Source organism: Maylandia zebra, linkage group LG3 (genome assembly GCF_041146795.1).
Source record: "Maylandia zebra isolate NMK-2024a linkage group LG3, Mzebra_GT3a, whole genome shotgun sequence".
Classification (NCBI taxonomy): Eukaryota; Metazoa; Chordata; class Actinopteri; order Cichliformes; family Cichlidae; genus Maylandia; species Maylandia zebra.
Window position 1 is genome coordinate 55,212,792 of NC_135169.1, and position 23,010 is coordinate 55,235,801.

Consider the following 23,010-nt stretch of genomic DNA (forward strand, 5'->3'; position numbering starts at 1 on the left):
AGAAAACGATGACTGATAAGATACAACGGGATCTCCAATACATGGACCGAAAAAATCGGCTCCTCCAAAGACAGCTCCATGAAGCTGTGGAAGAAAAGAAAGAATTCCTCCAACAGAAGGAAGAGCAGGACAAAAAGCAACGAGACATGCAGCACGAACTGAAGAGCATGCAGGAAAAATACCGCATGCTGAAAGAAAGCCTGGATGAAACACTGCGCCAAAATAAAGACCTTCTTCAACAGAAAGAGCAACAGCAGGAAAGACTGAAAGAAGGAAAACGTATCGTCCAGGACTTTGAGTCTAAAAATCTAAAACTGCAAGAGTTTTGTAATCAGCTGGAGGACAAAGCAACTAAAGTGGAAGAAGAAAAGGACAAACTGGAGAAACGCTGCTCACAGATGCAGAGAAGGATCGATCAGATAGCGAGAAACAACTCCGAGCTCGTTAAGGGGATTTTGGTGGAATTCAATAACTTGAAGCGTGAAAACACTCAAATGCAGGCGCAAAAACAACAAGAAGACAAAATACATGAAGACCTGCAGCTCACACTCCAAGAAATCCAGAAAAGAAACGAGCAGTTAGAAGACAAGCACAAAGAGGTCCAACAGAGAAATGCAGACATGCACAAGGACAAGCTGATACAGGAGGCAACATCCAAACAACTCAAAGACAAGCTTGAAGAACAACAAGCAACATTGGAAGAGGTGGAACAAAGATGTGAGAAACTTGAAGAACAAAACGCAGAAACCATCGATGAGCTGAGAAATCTCATCCTGGAGAAAAAAGCGCTCGTGGAAAAGTGCATGAAAAAAAAGAAAAAATGGTTCCACTTGTTCCGGAGGAGAGACGCTACTGCTTCCTCACCTGATGTAGCCTCGTCTTGCTCCACCTCTGTTCACCCCCCCAACCAGTCCCGGCCGTTGACTGTCCCCTCCTGAGCCTGGTTCTGCCGGAGGTTCCTGCCCGTTTAAAGGCAGTTTTTCCTCCCCACTGTCGCCAACTGCTTGCTCAGAGGGGATTGTTGGGCTTTTCTCTCCTCTGCCTTGTTTCTTCATTTACTTGTTTAACTTTTTTCAACTTATCTAAATAATAAACCAATTAAATTTATCCTTTGAGTATTTTTCATCTCATCTTTACAGAATCTTTCCAAAACATTTTCAAACATTCAGATCTGTCTTTTATTTTCTTCTTGAAGCCTCATAAATGGTGAACTAAAAACCCGGAACATGGTTTGAAACATAGTTTCAGCTGAAACTGGCATAACATGCTGTGTGTGTGTGTGTGTGTGTGTGTGTGTGTGTGTGTGTGTGTGTGTGTGTGTGTGTGTGTGTGTGTGTGTGTGTGACAGGATATCACTAGTTAGGTCATCATGTTTAGACTCATTCACTCCAAAATTATTTAGGCCAAATCTTTAAAACAGTGTCATTTCATACACATTTTCAATTCACTTCAATCGCACAAATGCAGAAATAATTATTTGCAGTATCTTATTTATTATGAGAATGTCATGCCTGATCATTTGTACCTACACCACCAAAAATGGGGGCAAAAGGGAGGAGATCATGTTTAATCGGTTATAAGAAAAGGTCAGAAATATAAGTGCCGACATGAGCAGTGTCCACAGAAACCTCTGACTCTCAGCTCAAAGCTCATATAAACCATTTCTACAACCAGCAAACAAACAAAGACACCGAACAGTTAAAAGAGCAGTGACGTCACCACGAATCTGTGGTCAGGTAATATCCATGTTTTGATTGATGATTTTCTGGAGTTAAATGTGAACCGAAGCATATTTTGGGTGTTATATGCTATTAAATACTTTTTAATTTATTTAAAAGTATTTAATAGCATATAACACCCAAAACATGCTGGGTGTGGAAAAAAAAAAATCAAAATTTCCTCTGTTTGAGTCACAGTAACTTTGACATAGTAACATTTGCAGTAAGTCCTAAATGTTCACCTTTAAAATCCCTCCCTCTGTTCATTTTGCCCACATCATGTTTCAGTGGTTGGCCTCAGGTTCTTCAGCTTCCTGACAGTCTGAAGTCAGCTGACAGAGTTTCACCTGCTAAATACACAGAAAATCTTGTTAAAGCCGCACAGTTTGCCCAACAGTAATATTCCCATTAAGCCCTTTCTAAACACTTTATAACAATGTGTCATCACTAAATTATAAACTTCTTCTCCAGATCTGCACGACTGCACTTAGTCACAGACTTTATTTAATTGTCCTGCGGCTGCTATCATATATTTTACCAAACAGTTCTTCTCACACAGTCACAGATATATTTCTCTCAATGCAAACTTCACTCATGTCTCAGACAGGAAACTTGAGTTTTTCTTTTTTTTCTGTCCCCACTCATTCAACTAATTTGCATATTGAGTCACATCTCGAGAAGTTGCCCTGACAACAGAAATGCATATTCAAAACATTGCTGCATAATTCAATTATTATTATTTTATTTTTATTTCTACAGTCGTCACTTCTTTTGCTCAATCAGCTGGAAACCACTTCTAATTCACTATTTTAAACCTGCTTTAAGCTTCTAATCACTGGTTGGTCCTCCCAGTCTCTTTTTCCTTGTCACAAAAGTCCCTCTATTGTCCTGCAACTTCCTGAGTTATTCCTCAGCTTCAGCCTTTAAGTGTGTTAAATCTACACCATTCAGCATTTATGTCATGTATTCACATTCATGAGTGTAAGCATGTCTTCATTGCGTGTATGTTGTGTATTCATATTAATATTGAGTGTAAGCTGGTCTTCGTTGCCTCGATGTGTTTTTATAATCAGATTTAATTCCTGCATCTTTGCGCTGAACTGTGGATTCAAACTGTCTCACTTCTGATTCTCTCCAAAAACAATTTCACATGTGACAATTTCTACATGTGTGTTTTCTATTTTTCTATTCATTTATGTATTATTAGTTCATTTATTTCTTTATCTCTCTCTCTTACTTTTTTTATTTACCTTTCTGTTGTGATGCTCTGGATGTTTCTAAACCCACAAATTCAGCCTCAATGTTCAACCCAACTTTCCTATGCTGTCACTTTAACACGTCCAACCTTCACCTCTCACCGGTCCTCGTCCCCTCTTCTCTCAACTTCCTGTGTGGCCTCCCAAATCAAACACAGGCCCAAATCAGCTGTTTCTTCTTCTCTCTTCCTCTTTTCAGTCTTTTCTTGGCGCTTAACTCCCAGCATGGCAAATATGAACTCAGACAGTCCCATCCAGTGGTTTCACACAGTCATGTCACTGGTACACTTTCCAGCTTGTAATTCAGAGCGCATGTTTCCATCAACATACATGCTGCTGGACCCTTCAGTGTTTTAGGTCAGGTGCACTGTCTTTTTGCCTGCTGTTAATTCTTCAAGTCCACGGTGTTGTTCTGTCTGTCTTCTGTCTTCATCAGGAGATTAACTGTCCTTTAAGCTTCTTCTCAGGATAAGGACAGGATGAGAGGTGAAGCTGTGACATTTTAAACCAAAGCCTGTTTTCGTCCCAATTCTGTTAATCTATCATTTTTCTGCTGTATTCTTCCAGGAGGTTGAGCAAGTCCATGGGCACCTGTATTAACACACTAAGACATTTATTTAATATCATTTTCATTACTATTACTTTGCACTTTCATTCTCTAATTCCTCTGTTTTCATTTTGAAACGTCTCTCACAAGCTCACAAGCTATATTCAGACTTCCTGCTTCACTTCCTGCCAGACACACACTGCGATTGGTTTATAAAGGCCTCTCTTATTAAAATACATAAAACAATCTAATCAGAAAATAAGCACTAAGAATATATATTTATCTTGTAACATTGTTTAAGTTAATGAACAATTGTGTTGAAAACTGAGATTACAATATCAATCAAGATAATTATAATGATGGTTTTTGCTGTAATTAAACAGTCATGTGGAAATGTGGCAACCACAGAACTTTAGAGGCCTTTTGTTCAATTATGTGTGGACTGTTTCTTTAGTCTCATACACAAATTGTTCTCAGCGTCTATGAGACTGATGAAATATCCATGTGTGCTGAAAGAGACTGTGCTGGTCTGACCCCCTCAACCGAGGTATTGTGGGTAATGAAAGAGCAGATAGGTTGGCTAAAGCAGCTGTTAAAAAAGTAGACATAGATGTGCAGATACCATTGTTGAAATCTGAGGGAAAAGAATAGTTTGGACACAAAGTAAGAATTTCTGGAGAATGGCATGGGATAATGGAACAAAAGGGAGACATGGGGTACAAAACACAATAGAAGTTAAGAGGAGTAGTGGGTTAAATAGGCAGCAGGAGAATACAAACAGGTCACTGCTTTCTGAATGGTTCTCTTTTTATGATGGGGAAACATCCGACTGGGTTATGTGATGGTGTAATGCTATGGAGACGGTTGAACATGTGGTTATTAGTTGAAGTATAGAAGTCAAAGGAGAGTGTTGAGGGTGGGAACTGGTGGTGAAATGAAACTTACGTTTGAAAAAGTGGTTAATCAGTTAAGTCCTGATGAGGTGAAAGGAGTGGTTTTTCATTTTTGAGAAATACTGATGTCATCAAGAGGATCTGAGGATCTGGAAGAGAAGTAAGAGTAAAAGCCAGGAGATGGCAGTAGTGCAACATCTTTGGATGCAAGCTGCTGTTAAAAATGACAGAAGAAGAAGTTTGCTTGATCGTTCCTCAGCTCGTCTGTGTGAAGCTGAGTGTAAAGAGGCTCCTGCTGTCAGAGAAACACTCTGACTGTTTCTGGATGGGCCTGGGTCCCCTTTCCCTGGCGGGTCGCGGAGTATGTGGGTGCCTACTGGGGTCAGCGGGGGAGCTGGCCCCAGGGAAGGGTTACCTGCCCCTCCCTTCCTTCCCTCCCCATCTCCAGCTGCCTCCCTCTTCCCGCTCCACCACAACCACCCACACATGCAGGGCCTTGGAGTAGGGGTATGTCACCAGGGTGCAGAGGAGGCTACCCCCCCTCTGTCCCCTTCTGGCTGCCTCTGCCTCAATTTTATCCCACAACTTAGACATTCACATTACTCACACTCTCATTACACATACATATAGGATCTTGGGGGTGGGCACGATACACGGAGTCCAAATTACCATCAGGGTGTACACCTCACCCCTGGCGTCGTTGCCCACCTCTCAATTTTAAATACACGTAGACATTGAGGGCTAGCAGGAGGGACTATGCGCTTACCTGCTGCTCTCTGGCAGGTAGCTCCATGCCCTCCTGGGTTTTAATTACACCTTAGAACACACATGCATCAACACTACAATGAGCGGGTGGAGGGAGGTTTGGAGTCTTCTCTCACCCCCGTTCTCTGCGGCCTGCTGGAGCCGGGGGGGCTAGGAGGAGTTGGCCGTCCGACTGCGGTCTGGAGTGTGGGGCCTCCCTGCTGCTGCGGAGTCGGGGTGGTCTGCCTCTCCCCACTGCAGGGAAAAGGGTAACACCACCTGGGTCTGGGTGCAGTTCCCCCCTCCAGGGGCAAGGGTACCTAGACCTGGTTAGTAGAGTACGCTTGGGGAGTGTGATCGTGTGTACAGCGTCTCTTTATGTCTGTCTCCACGTTGGTTGACTGTGGAGTGAGTGCATATGAGAGCATGAGGGGGGGGAATGGATGTTTGTGTCTGTGTGTGCCTGTATGTCTGTGTCTATATGTCAGGTTGGGTATCAGACGCCACCTCTCTGGGGACATCTCAGGCCCTCCAAGGTTTGGAGGCCTATCTCCCCCCACCACCACTTCCCCTGCCAGTGGTGGACTCCCTCAGGTGTTGGTGTGTTGGTAGTTCTTTGTGTCTGGGGGTGGGCGTCTGGGTACACACCGGCTCACTCCTTGGCGGCCGCTTGTCGGGGCCTGGAGCCTGGGGCACTTCGGAGGTGGGGTGCCCCCGGCCTCTCGGCCTGGGGCTCGGTCACTCAGGCACAGCTGGCTGCCGGCGGAGCTCACGGGCGCGTCACTGCAACTCCCCCTGGCTTCTGCTCCACGGCTGCTGAGTGACCCCTCATCTGGGACTCTCCTCAGCTCTTACTGGAACAGTGGCGCGGCTGCCCCTCTGTTGGTCTTCCTTGGTCTCTTGTGTTCTGGGGGCCTCTGGATGTCTGGAGTTTTGATCTCCTCCATACCTGCTTCATGCCCTGGAGGACGGGGCTGTGGCTCCCCACACCCTCTAGCAGATCGTTACATGGAGAAACCTTTGGAATGCAAGCATGCTGATCCACACAGGTATACACACAGGTGTACACACGGGTATTCACAGACGCGGACTACAGCTTTCTTGGCTGCTGCCTCAAAGCACATTGTGCGCTGTCTATCTTGCGTGCTGCACAATATCGTTTATTATTTAGTATCTACTGATATCTACTGCTAGCTAGTTTATTGTGATGGTGCTGGTTTTTTTTATTATGTTGCTCTTTGTTGTTTGCTTTCTCTTCTGTTTTTTTTCTCCATACAGGTGACCCAGGAGTTTTGGGTTTTTTTCTCTCTTCCCCCCCTTCTCACCGTCTCTTCTCCCTTTTGGTTTTCTTTCTCTCCCTCTCTTTCTTTCATTCTTTCTCCCTGTCCTATCCCCCAGTCATGTCTGTCCCGTTTGTAACAACTGAAAATAAAATAAATACATAATTATAATAAAGGTCAATCAAATGGACCAATATGGCAAGGCCATGATGACCCACTTGGTAAAATAAATCCGCTTGGCATCTTTCTTGGCCTTGAGACAACAATTCTGATGGCTATAGATCCAAACGGGACACAAAAAAGAAAAAAAAAAATGACAGAAGAAGAAGTTTGCTTGATCGTTCCTCAGCTCGTCTGTGTGAAGCTGAGTGTAAAGAGGCTCCTGCTGTCAGAGAAACACTCTGACTGTTTCACAGAGTCAGACATGTTCAGACTGAATTTCAGTCAGAAACTCAGCATCACATTGATGAAGCTGCAGATTAATTGTGGTTAATTTGTGATTAATTTCTTTGCTGCCAGCTGAAATTTAAATGTAATTTAAAAGAAGGATTCAAGGTTATTGTGTTTTTGAACCCAAAGATATCACATGAACGTGTATGAATTGTATGATATGTCTCTTCTATTTTTCCATCCATCCGTTCGCTTCCACATCTCTTTTTCAGGGTCGTGGGCGGTGCTGGAGCTGTCATCTTCTTCTTCTATTTTTCTATGATCATATTTTGATGTTGATTGTGATTGGTTTTATTTGTTTCTTCGGTGGTTGTAGTGTTTTAATATTTAGACTTTTTTCCATTATTGTAATTGTGTATAAAGTTTGATTTGAATGAAATTTACACTCAAATGCTTTCAGTGTTGCTGTGTTAAGTGTTTGCATGATTAACGTTTGTATGGAAGACTGGTGGGGGAGGCTGTTACATCTTGCAGGAGGTCTCCTCTCTCCAGGAACTCACTCTGCAGGTGGGGGAGATACAGGAGAGGTGGAGGAAGAACTCAGCCTGGGTGTCTATGTCTTGTGTTGTCTGGAGGATGAGTGGATTAACGGACTATAAAGCACCAACAACCGGTATGACGAACGCGGCCGTGACTCTGGCAGACGAGCTGAACACTTTCTATGCTCGCTTCGAGGCTGCAGCTAAGGACTCCAACAATGCTAGTGTTAGCGGCGCTAACGGCTGCAGACAGGAACATACTGCCAGCACCGGAAACGTGCTCGTCATCTCCGAGCATGAAGTAAGGAGAGCCTTCAAAAGAGTGAACACCAGGAAAGCAGCAGGACCAGACGGCATCCCAGGTCGTATCCTCAGAGACTGCGCATACCAGCTAGCTCCTGTGTTCACTGAGATATTCAACATCTCTTTATCTCAGTCGGTCATCCCCACATGCTTCAAAGAGTCCATCATTGTTCCTGTCCCGAAGAAACCCCACCCTGCTTCTCTCAATGACTATCACCCTGTAGCCTTCACCTCAGTAGTGATGAAGTGCTTTGAACGCCTGGTCAGAGACTTCATCATTTCTTCACTACCAGACACACTGGACCCACTACAGTTCGCTTACCGTCCAAATTGTTCCACAGACGATGCCATCTCTCATCTCCTCCACACATCACTCACTCACTTGGACACTAGAAGGGGGAATTATGTTAAAATGCTCTTCATAGACTACAGCTCTGCATTTAACACCATAATTCCCTCAACACTCACCACCAAGCTGGAGCATCTGGGACTCAGCTCATCTATGTGTCAGTGGATCTCCAACTTCCTAACTGGCAGACCACAGGCAGTAAGGATGGGCGGACATGTCTCAGCCTCCACCACTCTCGTGGTGGGCCTGATCTCTGATAACAACGAGACGGCCTACCTGAAGGAGATTAGGAATCTGGAGAACTGGTGCCAGAGGAACAACCTCCTTCTAAACGTCAGTAAGACAAAGGAGCTGATAGTGGACTTCAGCACTAAGCAGGAGAGGAACTACCAGACCCCCGTCATCAACGAGTGCCCAGTGGAGAGAGTGGACAGCTTCAAATACCTCGGAGTTCACATCACGCAGGACCTGTCATGGTCCTGTCACATCAACACCGTGGTGAAAAAGGCCCGTCAGCGTCTCTACCACCTCAGACGCTTGAGAGACTTCCAACTGCCCTCCAAGGTGCTCAGGAACTTTTACTCGTGCACCATAGAGAGCATCCTGACGGGAAACATCTTAACCTGGTTCGGGAACAGCACCATGCAGGACAGACGAGCTCTACAGAGGGTTGTGCGGTCAGCTGAGCGCACCATCCGCTCCGAGCTCCCTGACCTGCACTCAATCTACAGCAGGCGGTGCTGGACCAAGGCCAGGAAGATCGTGAAGGACCTCAGCCATCCCAACAACAGACTGTTCTCTCTGCTGAGGTCAGGAAAGCGATCCCGCTCCCTGAAGACCAACACAGAGAGACTGAGGAGGAGCTTCTTCCCGCAGGCGATACGGTCTCTCAATCACACCACCACACAGTACTGACCCACACATACAGTTCTTACACACACACTGGACTTTCTGGACATTGTTTTCACTTCATCACTTAAATCACTTTAAGCATATTTGCACTGCACAAGACACTAAATAATGTGGATTGCACAACACTGGACATTATAGTCTTCATTTCAGGTTAATACTTGTACAGCTGCTGTTATTGTGTATATATTTATTTATATTTCTTCATACATTCTTATATAGTTCTATATTGTGTATTTTGTTGTACAGTTATTTTATTTTCAACTTTAATTTATATATTTTATCTTATTCTTTCCCAGTTAAATTTACCCTTCATTCTAATTTGTGTTGTACAGTTATTTCATTTTTAACCTTAATTTATATTTTATTCCTTCCTAGTTAAATTTACCCTTTTTAATTTTTCCTATTTATTTCCTATCTTATTCATAGCCTTTTCCTTTTTTGTTTTCTTTAGGTCACAAGCAGTTGTCCAAGCATTTCATTACATATCGTACTGTGTATGACTGTGTACGTGACAAATAAAATTTGAATTTGAATTTGAATTTGGATGACGGGGTGGGTGCAGTTTTCTCTGTGGTGGGATCGGGTGGGCCGTCCTGGGCTCTGTGGGGCCGGGCGGCGCTGCTGAACTGGGCCCCAGTCCAGATGGGCTTGGGCCCCCTTGCCCTTCCCTTCCTTCCCTCCCCATCTCCAGCTGCCTCCCTCTTCCCGCTCCACCACAATCACCCACACATGCAGGGCCTTGGGGTAAAGGTGTGTCACCAGGGTGCAGAGGAGGCATCCCCCCCTCTGTCCCCTTTTGGCTGCCTCTGCCTCAATTTTATCCCACAACTTAGACATTCACATTACTCACATTCTCATAACACATACATATAGGACCTTGGGGGTGGGAACGCTACACGGCATCCAGAAGACCATCAGGGTGTACGACCTCACCCCTGGCGCCGTTGCCCACCTCTCAATTTTAAATCCACGTAGACATTGAGGGCTAGCAGGAGGGGCTCTGCGCTTACCTGCTGCTGAGTAATTGCATATGAGAGCATGAGGGTGGGAATGGATGTTTGTATCTGTGTGTGCCTGTTTGTCTGTGTCCATATGTCAGGTCGGGTATCAGACGCCACCTCTCTGGGGACATCTCAGGCCCTCCAAGGTATGGAGGCCTATCTCCCCCCACCACTCCCCCTGCCAGTGGCAGACGCCTTCAGACATCGGTGCATTGGTGGTTCTTTGTGTCTGGGGATGGGCATCCAGGTACTGCTTGTCGGGGCCTGGAGCCTGGGGCTCGCTCGGGCTCCTTCAGGGTGGGGTGCCTTTGGCCTCTCAGCCTGGGGCTCGGTCACTCTGGCACAGCTGGAGCTCACGGGCACGTCACGTTTAAATCATGCTTTTTATCCATTTTTGTTTTTTAATGTTCTGTAAAGAACTTGGGATCACCTTGTTGTTGAATTGTGCGATATAAATAAACTTGCCTTGCATTTTGGCTGCTACCTCAAAGCACACTGTGCGCTGTCGATCTTACGTGCTGCACAATAATATTCAATATTTAGTATTTACAGTTATATTCACATAGATCATCGCGATGCTGTTGTTTATTATATTGCTCTCTTTTGTTTGCTTGTTTTCTCTTTTTTCTTTCTCAACAGGTGATCCAGGTGATTGATAGATGGATTTTTTGTCTGTTTGTTTTGTTGGACAACTTCCTACCAGACCCGTGGAAGTGGAAGCTTCAGTGAAGAAAGATTCCTGCTCCCAGCCGTTCATTGGCTCGGCATTTTAAACCCCTAAAGGGTCACCTGGCCTGTAAATAAACAGGGCCAATAAAAAAAATCACAAGAATAATACAAAAACTTCAGCCAGTTTATCTTAATACATTAACTTATTCTTGTGTACACAGTAATTCATAAATAAATAATGTATATTATCAATAAAGATTGATCTAAACAGTTTAACTGCTATGTGCAGATAAAGGTTGCACAGCTTTAAAACATTTGCTATCCAGCAAATATCAGTCAAACTCAACACAAAAGGAAACACAACAATAGTTCAAATTGTTTGGACCGGTGATCCAAATCAACTGGCGTTGGTCAAACAGATGTGTGGTAGACTTACTTTGAAGGAGCTGCTACCGACAAACCAGCAAATAAACACCAAATATTTCATCTGTGACATTTGTGAGGTTTCCTCAAACACACTCCGTCAGTCTTGTTGCTGTTGAACGACAAACTATTTAAAAATGTCGCGGGTTTACCTGGTCATATTCTCATTCACGGGGCGATCGCCAAAACAAAAGCAAACCATTAACACCACGCCGTTGCTGTTCACAGGACAGCAAGAGTAACGATCAGGAGCATCTTGTCTTCGTTATCGTTCCCCTCGTACGTGTTATTACTGCGATTTCAGCGTTTTCGCTTCACAACTAAAGTGTGCAGTTTACTTTGTGCGCACTCAAATGGAGTCAAGCCAGTTAGCGCCACCTGTGGTCAAGTGCCATAGCCTACAGCCAGATTAACTTGTGACACACATCTGAGCCACGTTTGAATTCCTGTTTCATGCACAATACATTTGTAACTTTTCATTTTTTCTGTTTTTGTGTCTTGCAAATAAACCTTTAAAGTGATTGAAATGATGTTATGTATTTATTTTTGGCCTTTATCTACGGTGGCCCTGAGAGGCCAAACAGACTGCAACTTAAGAAAACACCAGCAATAACAAAAACGCTGCAAAAGCACAAAAAACACAACTGAAATAGGAAAAAAGAAAACTGAACTGTTTCTGGGGAGACAATAGTAATTAGTAATAAACAGAGCCAGTGTGACTAAGTGGAGCTTGTGAGAGTGAGTGGATTGAAGAAAGTGAGGGACTCAGATGTGTCAGTTGGTTTGTCTTTGTTTTTGAGTGTGGAGGAGAGTTAGATTGGGTTGGTTTTAAAGCTAAGCCAAATCACAACAACAGTCGCCTCAAGGCGCTTTATATTGTACAGTTTAATTTCCAAAACTTGCATATGATCTTCAGTTTGCAGCTGGACTATCACATAGCAGCTGGAGCAGTCTCACATGGAGGCCAGTCCACTGCTGCCACCTGTGGCCAAGTGCCATAGCCTACTACTAGATGAACTTGTGACACACATCTGCAGTAGAGGCTGAGTGGCTGCTCTCACACCTGGAGCATCCAAATCGACCCACAAACACGTTGAAAGATGCAATGCCATCAATGTGGATTGTCCAGACTGAGAGACCTCTTCCCTCTGACCCCTCCCCAAACCCTCAAACCCTCCTACCCACCTCGACATACAAACTCTGTGTGGCTTCACGTGTTCTGTTGATGTTTACATGATCGAAATAACTTGAACACAAACACAAACAAAGAGGAAGACTGCACCGGAAGGAAACAACTACAAGTCCCACAATCCTCTGTGTTTAGGGAGCAGCAGTGAAAGTGAAAGTATTGAGCCTCCGTTCAGAGCAGCAGGAGGAGGAAGGTGGAGCTGAGGCAGGTGAGTGTTAACATGAATGTTTCTTCTTATGACATAAAATAATTCCACGCTGTTCGTGTCTGTGGGTGAAATGTGAGGCCGGTCGGCTCCTCTGAGCGCTGGTTTCCTGTAAGTAGAGAGGAAGTGAGTTTAGCTGAGCCTCCGTTTAGTGTGAGAGAGCAGGAGGAGAGTGAGAGGTGTGCTGAGGCAGGGTGAGTGTTAACACCGCTCTGACATTACTGTGTCTCTGTGGCGGGAACAACAGGCTCCGTCAGTGGAGGCAAAAATAATCAGACTTTGGTTTTTCAAAGGAAACAACTTTATGTCGGAAGTTCCCGCACGCTCATTGGATAACGATGTGTCAATCTCGAGCTATTAGCCAATGAGCGTGCGGATTCACAGAAAGACCCGCCTTTATCACGGGACTTTAAAAACTACAATGGCGACAGAAACTCCGTGAGTGGAGTTCAGGGTGACGTTATGAAACTGTGACGTTTGAGCCACTTCCTGTTCTCAGTCCCAGCGTCCTGATCACCGAGGTTTCTGTTGCTCTGATATCTGATATTGATTATATTGGTAAACAGGCTGTAGCATAAACATCAGGGCCCTGTTTCAGGAAGCCGGTTTAGTGGAAAAACTGAGTAAGTATACCCTGAGTTAACGAAAACTCTGGGTTTTCGGTTTCACAAAGCGAGTTCAGATGAAGCCTCAGTGAGTCACTATGACGACACACTCCGTGAAGCTAACCTGCCCCCTAGCAGGTTTACTACAACTAACCCTGACTGTCTCCGCCCCTTTGTCGGAAACCTGACAGTAGGAAGTGTCGGACATGGCGTGCCCCGTCCTTGAAGAGCCAGTAGATCGTGAAGCCCAAATTCTCCGCAGAGCTCTCCGCCGGGAGAGAGTGATTAGAGCGCGTTTGGACATTTTATCATTTCCTGATGATTGTCTGTGCGAACGTTACCGTTTCTCAGCACAATCTACAATTTATTTGAATAACATCCTCAGGCCATATATTGCTCATGTGACACATCGCGGACATGCTCTCAGTTCTGTACATATTATTTGTATTGCACTTCGGTTTTTTGCAAACGGGAGCTTTCTGTATAATATTGGTGACGCTGAGCACGTTTCCAAGGCTACCGTCTGTCGGGCAGTCAGGAATGTTACAGTTGCACTGAAACGTCTCCTGTACTGGTTTGTGGTGTTCCCCGGTCATAGACCCACAAGATTTATCAAAGAGGGATGCCACAAAATTGCAGGTATCAGGATGAACAAAACTTAATTCATGATGTGGTGATACTTGAACTACTACTTAAATTTTACATTTATTTTCACGGTTCCCAGGCGTGATTGGCTGTATAGATGGCACTCACATTCCAATCATTGCTCCTTCAGTAAATGAAGGAGACTATGTGAACAGGAAGTCTTTCCACAGCATTAATGTACAGGTACATAGTTCCCTGTAGCATTTCAAACTAACAAATTATTTCATTATAGTAATGGATGCTAATTTGTGTTCTCTGCACTGTGAAGATCATATATGATGCTGCCAACATTATCACAAATGTGGAAACCGAGTGGCCAGGCTCTGTCCATGACTCACAAATATTCCGTGAATGTACACTGAGCACAAAATTTGGACATGGTGAGTTGAGAATACTTTAAAATATATAAAGACCAATTGCTTCAGGGACATTTGAACTGAAGTGTATCCTTCTGTCTTAGGAGAGTTCACTGGCTACTTGCTTGGTGATAGGGGGTATCCATGTTTACCCTATTTGCTTACCCCTTACCCTGACCCTGAACCGGGCCCACAGCAGCGATATAATCTGGCTAATTGCAGGACAAGAGCCAGAATTGAAATGACTATCGGAATGCTTAAGGCCCGGTTCCAGTGCCTGCAAAGACTCAGGGTCACCCCAGAAAGGGCATGTGACATTATTGTGGCATGTGTGATTCTTCACAACATTGCCACAATTAGAGGAGAACACTGTCCTTCTGAACCAAACATCAGCAGTGATCCAAACCATGAACATCCTGACCCTCGCACGGACATACAAGATGGAAGAGCAGTCAGAGACACCATATGTCACAATCATTTCTTTTGACCCATCACCTCAACATGTTGAAAGAGGAATAAACAGATTTTTTGTTCAACTGGCTTTATTGGTCGCCTGTATTTCCTGTACACAAAGTATTAAAAGATGTAAACCTCATAAAGTGTCTCTGTTGCTTCCTCCTCTGTAACAGCTGTCAATGTTTCTTCATTATTTTCCTGTAGTAAAGAAATAGACAACATTGCTGTTCTACTGTAAACTCATATAATCTGTGGAGTATTACTCACAACTGCATGTTGGTCTGGCTCAACAGGAGGCTGCACCAGATGCAGTACACCATCACCATCAACTGATAGAATATGAGGTTTATACAGGTCACTTATAACTTACAAGGGACCAAATGGCAATTAACAAACATACCAAGCACCTTACACTTCATTGTCATTATGCTCTCAAAGACAACCAAGACTGAGGGAAGGCAAAATCAGTAGGAAAATAACTTCACTACAAACAAATTCATTATGGTGAAGAGTTTATCAAATGAATGAGCAGCACTGCAAAGGTGACTGTGAAGAAAGGATGTATGCACATCATGTATTATTTTGAATTTACCCCCTATGTAGGCACTTGTGTCTTGCGGGGTTATTGACTCAGAGGATGTCCCCGCAGAGATGCCTTCGGCCACAGGGCGCCCACTGTTTTGGCTGAGGGCCAACTGCTCAGCCTCTGTGAGTGGTGGAGGACCCCCACCTGTTTTTCGGGCCTCCGCTTTTTTTCTGTTGGCTATAACGGGGTCACATTTGAGCATACAGAGTAAGTGCTTACAGAAAGAAAATTAATGTAGCCTCTAACTGCAATTGATTTACATGGGACAAACAGACCAAGCACTATGGCTCATAATACAATTACACCTTACCTGTTTGGACTATATTTTTATATTTCATTTGTACTTGCTGCCAGGAACGTTTGGGGCCTGTTGGGTTGCACCTGCGCTCACATCACGTCACAAAATAAAATGTATAAAATAATAAATAGAATGACATATGATAAAATAACGTGTTAAATGGGTGGAAATCCCTCGATCAATGTTTATATTAACACTCACGCATTGACTCTGTCGGCTATGTTTTGCCATGCATGCTCCCTTTCTTTTGCAGCTGTGGCTGTGTTACTTTTTTTCTGCAAAATTTGCATGTTATCGGCATATGCTGCCATCAGAATTTCGGCCTCAAGCGCTGTGAAATACATTGACCGCGCCTTCTTTCCCTCCGTCTCCATGGTGACTCGCTTACTCTGTGCTCCGCTTATCAGGGCTTTATGTATCCTCGTCCACGCGCTTCACTTGGGGTTGACGCAACTCCGTGTTGATTGAACTAATTGTTATCAGCCTTTCTGAAACCGAATATTCCGAGTTGGACAGTTCGGGGTTACTCAACCCTGAGTGTCGTTTTTCACTCTGAGTTTTCTAAACCGGCTTCCTGAAACAGGGCCCAGGTCTGTTCTGAAAACTGGCTTTATTTTTTCAAAGTAAGGGAATATCTGTGGTCTGATACCGCGGGCTCATGGGCTAAGGACTTGGATTGACAAGTCAAGCGCAGATGATTGTGTTGTTTCTTATAAAGGCTTGTGTGTGTGTGCCTTCCTGTGTGTGTCCTTGTGTCAGTGGAACTGAATCAGTGTGTTAGAGAAAGTGCTCCTCTGCTGTGCCGTCATCGTGTGGATGCTTCTTTTAAAGTTGGAACTCATGTTTTTATGATCTACTTCATTTCATTGAACCTTTATTTCTAACCATGAAGTCCCTTTGAGGTTACAGCCTCCTGGTTAGGTTTAGGCTGTTATTGTGCTTCAGGCTGAAATATGAGGAGTAAGGAGTGGGGCTGGTTAGCCCTCATGACCCTCACCATAACACATACGTCACAGGACAGTGTTTACCACAGAAACTCCATGAAATGATCAATGAGAACTTTAGAAACCCGTCAGTGTGATGCTTCCAGTACAACAGCACCTCTGAGTGTGTGTGTTTGCCTCTCAGACTAACTCCACCCTGACATCAAGAAGATGGAGGAAGAGGATGGAGCAGCATCTGCAGCATCCAGCTGTTTGTCTGTGAGGAGTGACTGGTCAAAAGAAGAACCTCTAAGGTTCAGTAATGAACCTGCAGCAAGAATGTAAGAGAGCTGCTGACTCATTTATTCAGTGTAAATAATGATTTTTGATGCAATGGGAGAAGAAAAATGACAAAAACAGTTTTAAAAATAAGGATTAAAATATTACAAACTATGTTTTTGAGTTTCCTGATGTAGTACAAAAATATATGAACATAACTGTATATAGGACAGATATTTACGGTTCTTTTAGGCAGCACCAAAAAACAAAAAGACTATTTTAAGCTGTCTGAGGTAGTGAGTCAACATGTCACACTGGGTCAAAGGTCAGGGAGTAAAAGTGTGTTTTAAAGGAGGTTTAAAAGCAGCGAGTGAAGGAGCCTGTCGAGGTAAATCGTTCCATAACTGATCAAATTCAGTTGGTGGACCTCTGTGTGAAATCAAGCATCTGGTTCACAGAGAGGATAACCCTCACATGGGCTGTACAACATTATATAGGGAGACAAAAACAGAGATTATCGTAGCCATCGCTCTCTCGCATGGACGTGGCAGTCTTGCTGTCTGCTGCGAATCCTCCCCGTACCTCCGTGACCTCGTCTGGTATCTGCTCCCTCCTCTGTAAGAGACAGTAAAGGAAAACACGTCTCTGCCCAGTCTTGAAAATCTAATCTTATCATCCATTGTTCTTCTAGGGCCTCTTCTTCTTGTGGCCTCAGCTAACTGCTAATATTTAAATGGCTAACATTAACATGTGTGCCAGCCAGGTTCACATTTATGATGAACTATGATTAATTAACTGATGTTGAAACTGGAGCTTTACTGATCTCTGAAATTCCTCCTAAAGTGTTATTCAGTGTTGTGACAGTCAGCTGCTTCAGCTGCTGCTGGGATGGGCTGTGGCAAAGAGAACAGAGAAAATCCAAATCAGAGTTTTTCTCTGAATTAAAAGCAAGGAAACAACAATATATTCTACATGGTGAAACTGATGGTTTCTGGTGTTTGGGTCTGTTTTTCTGTATTTATACAGATAAAGTGTAAACTCAGATGAATTATACCATCAAATGTTAAAGGAAAATATCAGGATGAGTGTCTGTGAGCTGAGAAGGACGTGAAGCGAGCAGTTTATCCCAGAGCTGAAGCTGCTCTGTGTGCAGAGATGAGCTCAGATTCCTGCTGTGATTGATCAACAGTCACAGAAATGTAGACTTGTAGTTATTACTGCAGTATGGTCACAGCAGATACTGATAAACATGTATTATGAGGATGGATGATCAAGTTTCTCACTCTCTCCTTTAAATCTCAGTTTTTTTCTTCTTCACAGTTTATCTGTTAATTTATTAATGAATAACACTGAAAGAGTTTCTGTTATATTTCCCCTTGAACATCAGCTTATTAGGGCGGCATTAGGAAATAGCCCCCCTCCAAAGAATGAATAAATGAATGATGATAATAATAAAATGATTAAAAAGCAGAGCTCAGAGTGGTAGAATGGTCAAACATGGATCCACGGGTGGTTCAACTGCATTTGGTGACGTGACTAAAGCAAATCTTTCAAATAATCCCACCATCAACGGGATGTTGTCTCCTTTACTACGGTTACTTTACTTGGTCACCGTGTGAATTTCTTTGAAATGAACCAAATTCTTTTATTTGTCGGTTGTTGCATATTTAACCTCTACAGTCAGGAAAGGAGGAGATGAGGCCTCAACAATGTTGGGTTGTAGCTGTGGTTCAGGTTAGAGTGAGTGTCCATGGAATAAATGTAAGTCAGTGAACTGGAAACATGACTGTGTTCAAACTTTGTTTTCCTTTTTATAATGAGTCTAATCAAAGGTGGACAGAAGTATCTCCACTGTGACTTTTCTGTGTCACCATCAGAGCTTCTGCACAGTGTGGAGAAAGATCCAGAAGCAGAGCTGGACTGCAGACAGCCAGTCAGAGCAGCTGTGTACAAAGTAAGACTGAACATCTGTCTGCTGATGGACTCATTTCTGAAAACTGGACTTCTTGTGTTGTTCAGACATTGAAGAGTTTTCTTTCTCTTTAGTCTCATTGTTTTTCTTTCTTTCAGCAGATGTTGGTCTGCAGGAGGTTTTAGATGAACATAAGATCAGTCTGAGGAGGAGATGTGAACGTGTGACTGAAGGAAGTGATGAAACAGGAAGTAGAACCCTCCTCAACAGGATCTACACTGAGCTCTACATCACAGAGGGACAGAGTGAAGAGGTTCATACCCAACATGAGGTGAGGCAGCTGGAGACAGCTTCCAAGATGGACGCCCTCCATGACGCTCCAATCAGGTGCCAGGACATCTTTAAAGCCTTACCTGACCAACAGAGACCCATCAGAGTGGTTCTGACCAACGGCGTGGCTGGTGTTGGAAAAACCTTCTCAGTGCAGAAGTTCACTCTGGACTGGGCAGAGGGCTTGGAGAACCAACATGTCAGTGTGGTGGTTCTGCTTTCATTCAGGGAGCTGAACCTGATCAGAGATGAGCAGTACAGTCTTCTGGAGCTGCTCCATGTTTTCCATCCAACATTACAGAAGGTCACAGCAGAGAAGCTGGCTGTCTCTCAGCTTTTGTTCATCTTTGACGGCCTGGATGAAAGCAGACTTTCATTGGATTTCACCAACAGGAAGCTGCTGTCTGATGTCACACAAAAGTCATCAGTCAGCCAGCTGCTGACAAACCTCATCCAGGGGAATCTGCTTCCCTCGGCTCTCGTCTGGATAACTTCCCGACCTGCAGCAGCCAATCAGATCCCTCCTACATGTGTTGACAGGCTAACAGAAGTACGAGGCTTCACTGACGCCCAGAAGGAGGAGTACTTCAGGAGGAGATTCAGTGATGAAGAGCTGTCCAGCAGAATCATCTCCCACATGAAGACATCCAGGAGCCTCCACATCATGTGTAGTATCCCAGTCTTCTGCTGGATCACTGCTACAGTTCTGGAGCACATATTGACTACAGAGCAGAGAGGAGAGCTGCCCAAGACCCTGACTGACATGTACTCACACTTCCTGCTGGTTCAGACAAAGAGGAAGAAGAACAAGTACCACGAGGGACATGAGACGAGTCCACAGGAGCTGACGGAGGCTGACAGGGAAGTTCTTCTGAAGCTGGGGAGGCTGGCGTTTGAACATCTGGAGAAAGGAAACATCATGTTCTACCAAGAAGACCTGGAGCAGTGTGGTCTGGATGTGACAGAGGCCTCGGTGTACTCAGGAGTTTGTACAGAGATCTTCAAAAGAGAGTGTGTGATCTTCCAGAAACCAGTCTACTGCTTTGTTCATCTGAGCATTCAGGAGTTTCTGGCTGCTGTCTACATGTTCCACTGTCACACCAACAGGAAGACAAAGGTGCTGAAGAACTTCCTTAAACCAAAATCTTTAATCAAGATGATTTCCAGTCTTTTTGATGACGATGATCTCCAATCACTTGATGTATTTCTGAGGAGAGCCATGGAGAAATCCCTCCAGAGTAAAAATGGCCACCTGGACCTATTTGTTCGCTTCCTTCATGGCCTCTGTCTGGAGTCCAACCAGAGACTCTTAGTAGGTCTGCTGGGTCAGACAGAGATCAGTCCAGGAACCATCCAGAGAGTCATCAACAACCTGAAGGAGATGAACAGTGATGAAATCTCTCCTGACAGAACCATCAACATCTTCCACTGTCTGATGGAGATGAACCACCTCTCATTATTTCAGGAGATCCAAGAGTTCCTGAAATCAGAGAACAGATCAGAGAAGGAACTCTCTGAGATCCAGTGCTCAGCTCTGTCCTTCTTGCTGCAGATGTCAGAGGAGGTTCTGGATGAGTTGGACCTGCAGAAGTACAACACATCAGAGCAGGGACGACAGAGACTGATTCCAGCTGTGAGGAACTGCAGAAAGGCTGGGTGAGTCCAGATGTGATCATTAACATCATTGATCAGTGTAGGTTAGTAGTTTAATTTTGAAAATAAAATCAGATTGTAACCACAAAGTGTTTGTGTCCGTACGCTGCAACCTTCCACACCATTCCTTTATTGTACAGACTCAGCAGCAGCTCCATGGATCCCAAATCCAAGAGTGGAGAACAGATTTGAAGTGTGTCACATCCATGCAGTCACAGCTGTTTCCACCATGTTTCCACTGATATTGATCCTGTTCAATGACACGTTTCATATCAGTGAATATGTTCTTTAGGACGTCCACTGACATGTTTAAGTGTCCTGCTGGAAATCACTCAAATCATCCATGAAATCCATGAAAAATCCTTTTAGTGTTTCTAACTTCACCCTCTGTCCTCTCTCTCTCTCCATCCTCCTCACTGCTTCTTTCACTGATAATCACACAAACATCGTATTCAGCTACAAAATAACACAATAATATCATCTGATGATCATTATTATAAGAGCAGGATCCATATTTGATATCAGAGTAACACACTGCTTGGTTATGTGCAGTCATCATCAGTGACTGTGGGTCAAACAGAAGCTCTCTGATTGGTTGCTGACCTTGGTCACCTGTCCACTCTCACCTGTTTGTGTTTGCTCTCTCTTTGCTGTCTCCATCCTCTCTCTCCTTTCTCTCCCTCTCTGTCTTTGTACGTCACTCAGGTCCAATGGAAACAGTGACCTTTACAAACCAATCAAAGACAAACTGATCCATGTCAGGTTATAACAATATTCAAAGTGAATACAGGCTGCTGCTGGACACAGACAGGTAACATCATTTTGACTTGCTGTCACCTGGATCTGGACTCATAAACACTGAAGTCCTGAACAGGAATACAAATCATTTTCTGCCAACTAGCGACACACCAGCAGATAATGGCTCAGAAAGCTAAAATGAGCCAATCATTTCTGTGTTTAGTTCCCCTGAAATCAGATCTGATATCAGCAGCTCTGAGTTCATTCATCATTATTGTCCAGTGATGAGATTTCTGCTCCGTTTGGTAACAGTCAGCAGGTTTTTCCTGCGTGTGGACGTGAACAGTCGTACCTGACAGCAGGTAGCAAACAGAGATCATCTTTCCAGCTGGAACTCTTCACTGAGCTGAACTCATTCAAAATGTTCTGGAGTCAAAACAGGAAACAGTCCAAATGTGTGTCTTCACTCTGACTCTGGATCAGATCTCAGTGACAGACTGTGGACATTATGGAAGCCTAAATGTGACACCATCTTCCTCCTTCATCTGCAGATTAAAGCCAAACAAAGATTCTCATTAAAAGTCTGCAGGTCTGAGAGAGACTCAATCGTTGTGTCATGTCAAACACAGTAAGAGGAGCTGAAGCACAGATGTGAAGAGCAGATTCATCAGATTATGACCTCACTCTGTTTTGTCTTCATATACATTCAGTCTCTGTTTATAATGCAGATTTTCTGCTTTTATAATAACACATTTTATATTTTCTATCATCACAGACTGACTCAGTGTCGACTCTCAGAGTCTCACTGTGAAGTTGTGGCCTCAGCTCTGAAGTCCAACCCCTCCCATCTGACACAGCTGGACATCAGTTGGAATGATGGCCTCCAGGATTCAGGTGTGAAGCTTCTGTGTGCTGGACTGGAGAGTCCAAACTGTCGACTGGAGACTCTGAGGTGAGTTCACTGACTGCGGCTGTTGTTGTTTTTCTATATTTCAGGTCTTTGATGTTTGAAACTTTCTTTAGTTCCTAAATGTTCAGGATGTGTCTGAAGACAAATGTGAAGAAGTTTGAGTGCTTTCAGAAATGTTGTCTTTCCAAACGACTGAACAACAGTTTTTCCTTTTGGCTCCAAACAGAAGTGACAGACTTGAGCAGGGTTCATTTAAAGGCTGACAGAAGTGGAGTGGTGACGGGGAGATGTTTGACAGGACAGTGTTTCAGCCTCCACAGGTTCATGTTGTGCTCCATCAGTCAGTGAAGATGAAGTCGGTGCTGATGAGGCTGTAGAGTGTGTGAGGGATGTGAATGAGGATGATGAAGATCTGATGATAGCAGATAAAAACAGGCTGCAGAGACTTTGAGCCATACAGGGCACACAGTGTGTGTACAGAACAGCTGAAATCATTATGGAGGCCTCACTGGAATATGGAAGCATCACTGTACAGCTTCAGTGAAGCTTTAAAGTCTCTGATATGAGATGAGAAATGAAGCAGCCAGAGCTTTTTCATGAGTGGAAATCCACTGTGACTGTGAGCTGCTGCTACAGCCTCCAGATTAGCCAGCAGCTCATCCTGCTCAACATTTTCTCACCAACTTTAATGGAAGTGTGATGTTTTCAGCTGGAGTGATGGTCAGGGTGGCCTCCCTCTCCTCTTCTTCTCCTCTTCCTCTTTCCTTTGTAAAGCCACTTCTGCTGCTTTCATTCATTTGGAAGTCCTGTAGCTGAGTTTGGGAGAGACTAACAGCCTCGGCAGCAGAGGGGAGAAAGGCTGTAACTGTTGGGTCTGTGTTTCCACAAGCCCCGCTAATTC

The 23,010-nt window shown here is 44.2% G+C and overlaps 2 protein-coding genes across 2 annotated transcripts in view; both read left to right on the forward strand.

Annotated features, from left to right (window-relative positions):
* The window catches only part of LOC112433843 (NACHT, LRR and PYD domains-containing protein 12-like), a 129,999-nt gene that overhangs the window by 88,981 nt on the left and 18,008 nt on the right, over positions 1-23,010 (forward strand). The window lies entirely within an intron of this gene.
* On the forward strand, positions 16,292-22,170 carry LOC106674771 (protein NLRC3-like). Its single transcript, XM_076882451.1, has 4 exons — positions 16,292-16,628; positions 18,444-18,520; positions 18,637-20,464; positions 21,975-22,170. Exons 1-4 carry the CDS (start codon positions 16,519-16,521, stop codon positions 22,153-22,155), a joined length of 2,196 nt encoding a protein of 731 aa, XP_076738566.1. The 5' UTR covers positions 16,292-16,518; the 3' UTR covers positions 22,156-22,170.